General features: G+C 38.3%; 1 protein-coding gene across 1 annotated transcript in view; it reads right to left on the reverse strand.

Moving 5' to 3' along the window:
- Positions 1-13,707, reverse strand: part of LOC127418552 (collagen alpha-1(XXIV) chain-like) — a 149,145-nt gene that overhangs the window by 44,726 nt on the left and 90,712 nt on the right. Inside the window, exons 25-31 of the mRNA XM_051659129.1 lie at positions 13,405-13,458; positions 13,157-13,210; positions 10,230-10,283; positions 8,612-8,665; positions 6,005-6,058; positions 5,815-5,859; positions 4,253-4,297 (exon numbers count right to left, since the gene is read on the reverse strand). Of these exons, the coding sequence (XP_051515089.1) occupies positions 4,253-4,297; positions 5,815-5,859; positions 6,005-6,058; positions 8,612-8,665; positions 10,230-10,283; positions 13,157-13,210; positions 13,405-13,458 (360 nt within the window). The remainder of the gene's footprint in view (positions 1-4,252; positions 4,298-5,814; positions 5,860-6,004; positions 6,059-8,611; positions 8,666-10,229; positions 10,284-13,156; positions 13,211-13,404; positions 13,459-13,707) is intronic.

The raw sequence follows: 13,707 nt of genomic DNA on the forward strand, positions 1-13,707 counted from the left end.
TTACAGTAAAAAAGGACTTAAATATTGATTTGTTTCTCACCCACACCTATCATATCTCTTCTGAACACATGGAGTCTTATGGATTACTTTTATGTTGACTTTATGTGCTTTTTGGTGATCCAAAGTTCTGGTCACAATTCACTTGCATTGTATGGACCAATAGAGCTGAAATATTCTTCTAAAAATCTTCATTTGTGTTCTGCAGAAGAAAGAAAGTCATACACATCTGGGATGGCATGAGGGTGAGCTATCCCTTTAAATACGAGCATTTGAGCAAAAATTAGTTTGTGTTGCTTTTGTCATGGAAACGATATCCAGCAGTGACCATGTGTCCACACGTATCTGATGAGCTTTTAAGCATCACATTTTTACCGTCACTGTTAATCTTTTGTCTTTCTTTTCACAGATCAGTCAGTATCGCTACAGCAACAGAAGCTGATACGCTTTGAGTGAAACAGGAAGCTTGTGTGATCCGAGTGAAAACACATCCACCCGCCTCACTGTCAGGACGGTGGAAGTAAAGACAGAAAAACAGACGGGCGTTTTGAACACGGTTATCAAACAGCTTTCTGAGAGATATCAATCTGTTCCCCAAGCACAGGCTGGTAATGCTCAGTATCTGTGGCAACATAACCGAAGCAAATTGTTTTGACTCTATTCTGATTCTCTCTGTGTGAGTACTCATCTGAAGTACTAGATGGCGCTGTGATCTCATCAGCACAGCAGTTTAAGGTAAATCCCCTCAGGCTTCAACACACACGTGAACTTTAAACACTTAAATACACATCCTGACACTATAAACCTGCCTGCAAACACACTCTATTAACCACAGACAGATTGAATCTGCAACACACCAACAACATAGCAGTGTGAGATTGTTGGATAGAGATGAGGAATTGTAAGAAATGTAATGATTAGGTTATAAGGTTGATGGTTATACAGACATTACAGTAAGACAGACAGAAAGACATACAGACAGACAGACAGACAGACAGTGAGACAGACAGACAGACAGTCAGACAGACAGACAGACAGTGAGACAGACAGACAGAACATAGTTTCATGTTGGCATGACAAAGCACTGTCTGAAAGTTTAAACTAGTTTTAAAGGTTATAAGGTTGATGGTAATACAGACATTACAGTAAGACAGACAGACAGACAGACAGTGAGACAGACAGACAAACAGTGAGACAGACAGACAGACAGTGAGACAGGCAGGCAGACAGACAGTGAGACAGACAAACAGACAGCAAGACATTGAGACAGACAGACAGAAAGACAGACAGGCAGACAGACAGTGAAACAAAGACAGACAGACATAAAGACAGAAAGTGAGACAGACAGACAGGCAGGCAGACAGACAGTGAGACAGACAGACAGAAAGACAGACAGTGAGACAGACAGACAGTAAGATAAACAGACAGACAGACAGCGAGACAGAAAGACAGACAGAAAGACAGACAGAGAGACAGACAGTGAGACAGTGAGACAGACAGTGAGACAGACATACAGTGAGACAGACAGGCAGACAGACAGACAGTGAGAGAGAGAGAGACAGACAGACAGATGGACAGTGAGATATACAGTGAGACAGACGGACAGTGATACAGACAGACAGACAGTGAGACAGACAGACAGTGAAACAGACAGAAAGACATAAAGACAGTGAGACAGACAGACAGACAGACATTGAGAGAAACAGAGAGACAGACAGACAGACAGACAAAGAGTAAGACAGACAGACAGAAAGACAGACAGTGAGACAGACAGTCAGAGACACAGACAGTGAGACAGACAAGCAGACAGACAGTGAGACAGGCAGGCAGACAAACAGAAAGACAGACAGTGAGACACACAGACAGACAGTGAGACAGACAGAACATACTTTCATGTTGGCATGACAAAGCACTGTCTGAAAGTTTAAACTAGTTTTAAAGGTTGTAAGGTTGATGGTTATACAGACATTACAGTAAGACAGACAGACAGACAGACAGACAGTGAGACAGACAGACATACAGTGAGACAGACAGACAGACAGAAAGACAGACAGGTAGACAGACAGTGAAACAAAGACAGACAGACATAAAGACAGAAAGTGAGACAGACAGACAGGCAGGCAGACAGACAGTGAGACAGACAGACAGTAAGATAAACAGACAGACAGACAGATAGTGAGACAGACAGGCAGACAGACAGTGAGACAGAAAGACAGACAGAAAGACAGACAGAGAGACAGACAGTGAGACAGACATACAGTGAGACAGACAGGCAGACAGACAGACAGTGAGAGAGAGAGAGAGACAGACAGACAGATGGACAGTGAGATATACAGTGAGACAGACGGACAGTGATACAGACAGACAGACAGTGAGACAGACAGACAGTGAAACAGACAGAAAGACATAAAGACAGTGAGACAGACAGACAGATAGACAGTGAGAGAAACAGAGAGACAGACAGACAGACAGACAAAGAGTAAGACAGACAGACAGAAAGACAGACAGTGAGACAGACAGTCAGAGACACAGACAGTGAGACAGACAAGCAGACAGACAGTGAGACAGGCAGGCAGACAGACAGAAAGACAGACAGTGAGACACACAGACAGACAGTGAGACAGACAGAACATACTTTCATGTTGGCATGACAAAGCACTGTCTGAAAGTTTAAACTAGTTTTAAAGGTTGTAAGGTTGATGGTTATACAGACATTACAGTAAGACAGACAGACAGACAGTGAGACAGACAGACATACAGTGAGACAGACAGACAGACAGAAAGACAGACAGGCAGACAGACAGTGAAACAAAGACAGACAGACATAAAGACAGAAAGTGAGACAGACAGACAGGCAGGCAGACAGACAGTGAGACAGACAGACAGTAAGATAAACAGACAGACAGACAGATAGTGAGACAGACAGGCAGACAGACAGTGAGACAGAAAGACAGACAGAAAGACAGACAGAGAGACAGACAGTGAGACAGACATACAGTGAGACAGACAGGCAGACAGACAGACAGTGAGAGAGAGAGAGAGAGACAGACAGACAGATGGACAGTGAGATATACAGTGAGACAGACGGACAGTGATACAGACAGACAGACAGTGAGACAGACAGACAGTGAAACAGACAGAAAGACATAAAAACAGTGAGACAGACAGACAGACAGTGAGAGAAACAGAGAGACAGACAGACAGACAGACAAAGAGTAAGACAGACAGACAGAAAGACAGACAGTGAGACAGACAGTCAGAGACACAGACAGTGAGACAGACAAGCAGACAGACAGTGAGACAGGCAGGCAGACAGACAGACAGAAAGACAGACAGTGAGATACACAGACAGACAGTGAGACAGACAGAACATACTTTCATGTTGGCATGACAAAGCACTGTCTGAAAGTTTAAACTAGTTTTAAAGGTTGCAAGGTTGATGGTTATACAGACATTACAGTAAGACAGACAGACAGACAGACAGACAGACATACAGTGAGACAGACAGGCAGACAGACAGACAGTGAGAGAGAGAGACAGACAGACAGATGGACAGTGAGATATACAGTGAGACAGACAGACAGTGATACAGACAGACAGACAGTGAGACAGACAGACAGACACACAGACAGACAGTGAGACAGACAGACAAACAGACAGTAAGAGAAAGTTTAATCAAAACGTCATCACTTGCTTTTCCGTTGAAATGACTGACTCTTCTCTGCTGTCGTATGCAAGTGTTAGTCAGTTTTAACCCCGCCCCTTTAAGAGTCTTGTAAACAAAGAAGCTCATGCAGATATGAAGAGGTGTATTTCCGGCTGCTTTGCTCCAAAACTCCCGTTCCTTAACCCAAACTTCCTCCCCAGCTGGCTTTAACTTACATTTCACACCTGAATGAATGAGGTGATCACTCCTGAATACAACGCTTCGGATGCCTCTGGAGTTTATTCATATTTTTGAAAGCAGGTTACTTTAGGATGTACAGCATGATCGTCCCCACCCTACATATTTTTCTTGTTCGATAAGCTGTTTCACTTGGAAATACGTCACAATTCTGTTTCAAGGATTATGTTGCACATTTTGCACAACAGTACCACATCTGGTGGGGCTCAGCCCCACCTGCCCCTAATACTGACACGCCACTGCATGCAATGCCATTCTTTATTAGAGCACTGTTTGTAAAGTCACTAGTTTTAGTTACTCCCCATCACTGACACACACACACACAAGTAATGTAAACAGAGTGAAACTTACTGAGGGTCCTGGTGCTCCTCTCTTCCCTGGACCACCAGCTTTACCCTACAAACACACACTTAAATATTAAATCAAATATCTAAAGAGCATTAACCTTTGAACCAAAAACATCAAACCCCAGCAGAATTATGGATCCAATATCAGGCTTGTGTTTGATATTCAATCAAACTTTTTTAAACTTTATTTTAGGAGTAAAAAATGTAATCTAATTAATTGCATGATGTGCAGATTAATTAATCGAATTAATTGCATATCAGTTTTTACTGTGAATGGCCCCTTAAAAAAGGTCATTTAGAATATAATAATTAAAATAATTATAAATATAAAATAAATATTACGATTCAGACAATTCAAATATCTTTCATTCTATACGTATATATTGTGGCAACAGATCCAAAAAATGGCTTTAAAAGTCAAAATATTATTTGTTTTAATATATCCGCCACCCAGATTGAGGCGAGTCACTACGCCACCACAAGGACTTAGAGCGCATTGGGAATTGGGCGTTCCAAATTGGGGAAAAAAGGGGAGAAAAAAATAAATAAAAATTGTTGGTTTATGTACTCAGATGGACATTTTTGGAGCATCTCCCTTCAGTTGCGTCGTGTCTCACTAGTTTTAAGCGTCTCTAGTCATGAGCGCTGTGTTTTTAGGATGATGACTTGAAAAATGCGTCCCGAGATTCGTGTATTCTGTTGTGCTCAGTCCAGATGTCTTTGGTCACAAAAGGCGTAGGGTTGCCAACTTTCTACCAGCCAAATATGGGACATTCCTGCTCTAAATACGGGAAAAAAAATTCAGCAGGGATCCTGCGTGAGATGCTGCGCAACAAGTTAAAGAGGCCCGTCTAGCGCTTGTTTACAGAGGCAAACAATTAAAAAACAGCAGAGATGGAGGCAAAAATGCGAACTGCTTTAATACAACGACCAGGACAGACAACATTTCAATCAGTCTTCACTTTTAATAAACAGAACAAAGCTGCAATCAATGGAGAAAGTCAATATTTTTTTGGAAAAGGCTTGACAAAAAATAGTGTATTTCTCCTTGGGTTATGGTTAGCCTAACCCTAACCGTAACCCTAACGGAACGCGATTTTGTTTCCTTAAATACTGGACGATTCTGTATGATATGGGACTGTTGGCAACCCTAAAAACGCATCTGTGGAAGGATGTGCTTCCTGCTGTTTGATGGTTTGACGAGGCGTGTTGCCTGTACAGCTGGAGTTGTGCTGACTGCCCACTACTGCATCAAGGTGGTACATCAAGCTTGAATTGCTCTGATAGTAGGGACATTCCTTACTGCGGGATAACCTACAGGTTGGGGGCATGACTAATTGCTTTAATTGTTTTTAACACGTTATTTTCATATAATTAATCACACTAAATTAATGCGTTAAATCGATCGCCCTACTTTACTTAAGAGTCAGGTTTCCAATCTGCTCCCGAATGTCCCCAAGGGGAGGATATGTCCAATTTAGTTCAAAGACAGTCTAGAGACAATACTGTACCCAAACTACAGCTATACACACAACACTTCAAGTAAATGTGTTTAAAAGTGCTTACAATGAACCCTGGAGCTCCTTTCTTCCCTGGAGATCCTTTCTTACCCTGCACAAACCACAAAAGCGTCAAATATGTGCCGTGTGTGTTTTACGATCAGTGGCTTTGAGATGCTTGGTGTGTATTACAATAATGAGTGTAAGAACTGTGTGTGTGTTGTGTTATAGTGTTTATTGTGACAGGTTGCTGGTACCTTCATGCCCACAGGACCTTCTTCTCCTGTCGATCCATCAGCTCCTCTCGGGCCCTAAAAAACAGAAACACACCCTGAAATGACCCCAATTACACCTGACAACTGTGACGTCACTCTATTGACAACTGAACTGTTTCAATGAACTGTATCTTTTTCTCTGGGCAGTAACAGTGAAAAAGTTCAAAAGGTTTTTTGTATTCAAGACTTTAATTTTCTTGGTTATTCAGAAACTGACTTTCAAATATAAACCTAACTTGAGAAGCATTGAGTGGAGTACAACAACTAGCCTTCATCCATCATATCCTGTATATGGAAATGACGTGACAGATGCAGTAACTAGTTGTCGACTGCGGTTCCATTCACACAGCACATAACCGAACTCACACTGAAAATTTGATAGTAAGTTCAGTGCATTAAAATAGTCACTTCAGTTACTGAATGTGATTGTGAATCATTTCATAATCAAACTGTGTGAACATAAAAATGTTAGCTATGAAATTAGCCATAGCAAGACAAATGATTCTGAGTGTGAAACATGTTTGAACAAGACTTGACTTTCTAAAAAGTCACACAAGGTTAAAAGTGCCCGAAGAAACACCCAAACATATTTCAAACTTTAAAATATGAGTATTCTGCTGCTGTGTGAATGAAGCCTTTAAACCCTTTCACTACAAAGATTTTTCATCATGATTTCTCTCTTATAATCAGTCCAGCTAGTTGATCAATGAGCCAGTGGAGCAGAGATGCCACACGGCAGACCAAACACAACGATGACTGAGAAAAGGCCAAAAAAAGCCACAGACACACAGGAGTTTAAATGTGGCCGTCTGGGGGCGTCATATTCACTCTGACCACTAGAGGTCCTTGTGGTTTATTTTGAAAATGGGAGTGGAATTGTTGAACATTTGCAGAGTTGCATACATTAAATTCACAACTTTAACGAGATGTTGACCATAGAACGTTACCCTTCAAGTTCTCAGCCCCAAAGTGTGACCAGTACACCACCATCAGATTATCAGAATCAGAGGTCTAGTTTCCCCCCCACCAAATCTTAAACGTATCACACTGGACAAACCAGAAATGACATTCACAACTTTATAAGTAAATGAGTTTAATCTCAGGTGTTAATACAGTTATTACAATCAAAACCAGTTACCTATAATCTTATAAACCAAATCTACTGTCAGTGATTTCCACCAATCAAATTGATCCAATTCTGCAGTCAGCCAAAGGTCCTCACCAGTCACGTCTCCAAATCTACTGTCGATCAAATCATTCCACCAATCAAATGTCTCCAAATCTACTGTCAATCAAATGATTCCACCAATCAAATGTCTCCAAATCTACTGTCGATCAAATCATTCCACCAATCAAATGTCTCCAAACCTACTGTCAATCAAATGTTTCCACCAATCAAGTTTCTCCAAATCTGCTGTCAATCAAATGATTCCACTAAACAAATTTCTCCAAATCTGCTGTCAATCAAATGATTCCACCAATCAAGTTTCTCCAAATCTGCTGTCAATCAAATGATTCCACTAAACAGATTTCTCCAAATCTGCTGTCAATCAAATGATTCCACCAATCAAGTTTCTCCAAATCTGCTGTCAATCAAATGATTCCACTAAACAGATTTCTCCAAATCTGCTGTCAATCAAATGATTCCACCAATCAAGTTTCTCCAAATCTGCTGTCAATCAAATGATTCCACCAAATGTCTCCAAATCTACTGTCAATCAAATGATTCCACCAATCAAATGTCTCCAAATCTGCTGTCAATCAAATGATTCCACCAATCAAATGTCTCCAAATCTACTGTCAATCAAATCATTCCACCAATCAAATGTCTCCAAATCTTCTGTCAATCAAATGATTCCACCAATCAAATGTCTCCAAATCGTCTGTCAATCAAATGATTCCACCAATCAAATGTCTCCAAATCGGCTGTCAATCAAATGTCTCCAAATCTACTGTCAATCAAATCATTCCACCAATCAAATGTCTCCAAATCTACTGTCAATCAAATCATTCCACCAATCAAATGTCTCCAAATCTACTGTCAATCAAATCATTCCACCAATCAAATGTCTCCAAATCTTCTGTCAATCAAATCATTCCACCAATCAAATGTCTCCAAATCTACTGTCAATCAAATCATTCCACCAATCAAATGTCTCCAAATCTACTGTCAATCAAATCATTCCACCAATCAAATGTCTCCAAATCGGCTGTCAATCAAATGTCTCCAAATCTACTGTCAATCAAATCATTCCACCAATCAAATGTCTCCAAATCTACTGTCAATCAAATCATTCCACCAATCAAATGTCTCCAAATCTTCTGTCAATCAAATCATTCCACCAATCAAATGTCTCCAAATCTTCTGTCAATCAAATCATTCCACCAATCAAATGTCTCCAAATCTACTGTCAATCAAATCATTCCACCAATCAAATGTCTCCAAATCTTCTGTCAATCAATTCATTCCACCAATCAAATGTCTCCAAATCTACTGTCAGTCAGATTTCTCTACTTCAGTCTACCTTTCATCTGCGCTAACTTAGTGACATCATTAACAAACAGATTTTTCATCACTTCCTGCCTTACCCGTTGCCCTTTCAGCCCCGGAACGCCTGCTGCTCCCCTCGGCCCTAGTGGCCCCTTGAGAAAGAGACAAAGAGAGAGACAGTAAAAAATATATCTGTCATTGACAAATAACTATTGTTTTAAAGGGATAGTTCACCCAAAGCTCCAAAAAGGACAAAAACACCATACAAGTGGAGTACTTTATGGCGTTTTTATGGTGTTGGTCCTTTTTGTGCCGTGTGCAGAATTTTGTTTTAGGTGAACTGTTCCTTTAAGCAGTTGAACATTTTCCAAATCCAGATATTTACACATAAATCACGGCTTTATTAAACTCATCCAGACTAAGTCAAACTCTGTCTGCTGTGTGTGTATCAGTTTGACATCTCTCAAGAGCAGAAACACACTTTATATGTGACGGTAATCATTATTTCTGTGTAAACAATTATTATTAATTTAATGATGGCGGCTGGTCCGATCATTTGATTTCATTTCCCCATTCACTACACAAAGTCTAAATCAACAAACACACTGACAGGCTTGTTCAGTTAGGATCTATTTCATATTAACCAATATTTCATATTAATTGTTTCAAACATACCGATGAAAGAAATAAGAGGGAAACATTAAGCATCTCTTACAAAAAAATACTGTAGCGATGCCATGGTATACCATAGTTCTCTCATATTTAAAAGAATAAATTCACCTGATAAGCAAAATTGTATAAAAAGACTTTTTTAGAGAATATATACATGTAATTCAAGTGATCCCCCTCCCCCACTTATTTATGTTTAATAACAAGTCAACAAGACAAACACTTCTATTCAAGATACTGTACAATCTTTGAATATAATATCTTTCAAAATGGGGGGGGGGTGGGGGGTGGCCTGGGTAGCTCACACTGGCTACCACTCCTGGAGTTCGCTAGTTCAAATCCCAGGGCATGCTGAGTGACTCCAGCCATGTCGCCTAAGCAACCAAATTGGCCCGGTTGCTAGGGAGGGTAGAGTCACATGGGGTAACCTCCTTGTGGTCGCTATAATGTGGTTCATTCTAGGTGGGGTGCGTGGTGAGTTGAGCTTGGTTGCCACGGTGGATGACGTGAAGCCTCCACACATACTATACCTCTGTGGCAACGTGGTCAACAAGCCACGTGATGAGATGCGTGGGTTGACGTTCTCAGACGCGGAAGCAACTGGGATTCGTCCTCCGCCACCCCGACTGAGGCGAATCACTACGCGACCACGAGGACTTAAAAGCACATTGGGAATTGGGCATTCCAAATTGGGAGAAAATTTTTTTTTTTGTTTTTTTTACTGGAAAACAACACAAAAATACTTATAAGGAAACAAATATGTATAGGTATGTGTATGTGTACATATACCCCTAGTTGATTTACAAACAGTTTGCATGATGTGACAATTTACATAAGAATGGTTTTACACAAATTTATTCTGTTCATGTTAATGAAAGATTTGCATGATGCAACATTGTTAGAATTGTTTTACGGACTATTTCATATTCCCATATTCCCAAAAACATTATAATACCATGGCAATTTGTACTAAATCATTTGATTTTGACAATAACTTGAGATTACTTTTGCAGGGTTGAAACAAACAAGTATCATTGGTAAACTTACTGGTGGGCCTTGCGGGCCGAAATCCCCTGGACCCCCTGGAAGACCTGGATAACCCTTACACATACAAATAAACAAAGATACTCATTAGGAAATAAATATGTATAGGTATATGTATAGGTATATGTATATGTACAAATACCGCCAATCATATACCGCCAATTGATTTATAAACTTTGCATCATGCACCATAGAATGGTTTTTAGAAACGATTTACACCAAAATTTGTCCTGCTCACATTTATGAACAATTTCCGAATGATTTGCATGATGCTACAATTTACATAAGAAAGGTTTTACGAACTATTTACACAGATTAGTTCTGCTTGTGTTTACGAACGATTTACCAATGATTTGCAGGATGCAACAATTTATGTAAGAATGGTTTTACGAACAATTTACACATTAATTTGTTCTGCACGTGTTTTCAAACTATTTGCATGATGCAAACATTAACGTAAGAAAGGTTTAATGAAAGATTTACACAGAAATTAGTTCTTGTGTTTACAAATTATTTATGAATGATTTTCAGGATACCAAAACTAATGTAATAATGGATTTACAAACGATTTACACTGAGATTTCTTCTGTGATTACTAACGATTTACGAACAATTTGCTTGATGTGATAATTTACGCATGAATTGTTTCCTCAAACGTTTTACACAAATCAGTCTGTTCATGTTTACGAACAATTGCATCATGCAACACTGTAAGAATGGTTTTAAGAACGATTTACTCTGCTTTGTTCTGCTTGTGTTTACTAAAAAATTATGAATGATTTACGAATGAGGTAATATACGTTAGAATGGTTTTTGAACTATTTACACTGAGATTAATTTTGTATGTGTTTACGGATGGCTTCTACAGAAATTAGTTCTGCATGTGTTTACGGAAATTATACGAACTTTAGCTTGATGTGACAATTTACATAAGAATGGTTTTGCAAACGTTTTACACAAATGTATTCTGTTCATGTTTACAAACGATTTGCATCATGCAAAATTGTAAGAATGGTTTTACGGACAATTTATGTAAGAATAGTTTAGGAATGGTTTACAGAGAAATTCATTCTGCGTGTTTACGAACTTTTCACAAACTGTTTGCATGATGCGAAAATGTACGAAAGAATGGTTTTAGAAATTATTTAGACAGAAATTTGTTCTGCATGTGTTTCCGAAAGATTTACAAACAATTTGCCTGATGCGACAATTTACAAAGGGATGGTTTACGAATGGTTTACACAAATTCATTCTGCTAGTGTTTACGAACAATTTACGAACAATTCGCATGACAGGACAATGTATGTAAGAATTGTTTGTAGAAAGATTTACACAGAAATTTGTTTTGCTTGTCTTTACGAATGCTTTACGAACAATTTGCATGATGCAACAATTTACGTAAGAACGGTTTAATGAACATTCACACAGAGATTCGTTCTGTATGTTTACAAACTTTTTTCATGATGCATAAATTTACGTAAGAATGGTTTTACAAACTTTTTACATAAATTTATTCTGCATGTGTTTCGGAACGATTTACAAACAATTTGCCTGATGCGACAATTTACAAAGGAATATTTTACGAATGGTTTACACAAATTCATTCTGCTAGTGTTTACGAACAATTTACGAACAATTCGCATGACAGGACAATGTATGTAAGAATTGTTTGTAGAAAGATTTACACAGAAATTTGTTTTGCTTGTCTTTACGAATGCTTTACGAACAATTTGCATGATGCAACAATTTACGTAAGAACGGTTTAATGAACGATTCACACAGAGATTTGTTCTGTACACGTTTACAAAATTTTTCATGATGCATAAATTTATGTAAGAATGGTTTTACAGACGATTTACACAGAAATCTGTTCTGCATGTGTTTCCGAACAATTTACAAACTATTTGCTTGATGCTACAATTTACGCAAGAATGATTTTACATACATTTTACACAAATTTATTCTGTTCATGTTTACGAATGATTTGCACCATGCGACATTGTAAAAACAGTTGTATGGACAATTTACATAAGAATAGTTTATGAATGGTTTACACAGAAATTAATTCTGCATGTTTACAAATGTTTTGTAAGATGTGAAAATTTACAAAGGAATGGTTTACGTATGGTTTACAAATTATTTTTTTTGTTTACGAACAATATACGAATGATTCGCATGACGTGACAATTTACGTACAAATTGTTTGTAGAAAGATTTACACATAAATTTGTTCTGCTTGTGTTTACAAATGCTTTACGAACAATTTACATGATGCAACAATTTACGTAAGAACGGTTTAATGAACATTCACACAGAGATTCGTTCTGTATGTTTACAAACTTTTTTCATGATGCATACATTTACTTAAGAATGGTTTTACAAACTTTTTACACAAATTGATTCTGCTTGTGTTTCAGAACGACTTACAAACAATTTGCCTGATGCGAGAATTTACAAAGGAATATTTTACGAATGGTTTACACAAATTTGTTCTGCTTGTGTTTATGAACAATTTACGAACAATTCGCATGACAGGACAATGTATGTAAGAATTGTTTGTAGAAAGATTTACACAGAAATTTGTTTTGCTTGTCTTTACGAATGCTTTACGAACAATTTGCATAATGCAACAATTTACAAAGGAATGGTTTACACAAATTCGTTCTGCTTGTGTTTACGAACAATTACAAACTTTTTTCATGATGCATAAATTTACATAAGAATGGTTTTACAAACGCTTTAACAGAAATGAGTTCTGCTTGTGTTTACGAATGATTTATAAAATGATTTGCATGATGCGACAATTTACATAAATTATAAAAACAGATGAAATGTACATACTAACCCTCTTTTAAGTGATTACTTGTTTGAATTACACATATGTTGATTTTAATGGTTTGTTTGTTTATTAATGCAAAATAAGCTGTTACCGTTGAACCTTTCTCTCCAGGAGGACCCAGAGGACCAGGAGGACCGCGATTACCCTGTACACACACACACACACACAATTAAACAAACACACATTAAACACAAACACACACACAATGTGCTGTTCATTTTAATTCAGGTTTCATTGCATGTAAATGTATTTAATCATAACAAAATAATGATGTTTCATGAAGCGATTTTCCATAAGAAATTACATTTTAAAAAACAACTCAAAGTTGTCTATTTTTACCTTTTCTCCAGGTTGTCCGATCACTCCTGTTATTCCGATCAGCCCAACTGGACCCTGAACAACACACACAGAACAAGAGCTGCTCAAACACACACACACACACACACATTCCTCATGTCGGATTTTGGAAAGCGTTCAAACAAGAAATGAAGTGAAGAATTACACTACAAGAGCCCATAAACGTGTGTGTGTGTGTGAATTCACATCTGTGGTTGGGGGACATTATAATGTCGATAATGGACATTATAACTGAAATATACCTCAGTGAATCAGAGTCAAATCAAATCAGCATCAATTCCCAGT

The sequence above is a fragment of the Myxocyprinus asiaticus genome, chromosome 28 (genome assembly GCF_019703515.2).
Source record: "Myxocyprinus asiaticus isolate MX2 ecotype Aquarium Trade chromosome 28, UBuf_Myxa_2, whole genome shotgun sequence".
In the NCBI taxonomy this organism is placed as follows: domain Eukaryota; kingdom Metazoa; phylum Chordata; class Actinopteri; order Cypriniformes; family Catostomidae; genus Myxocyprinus; species Myxocyprinus asiaticus.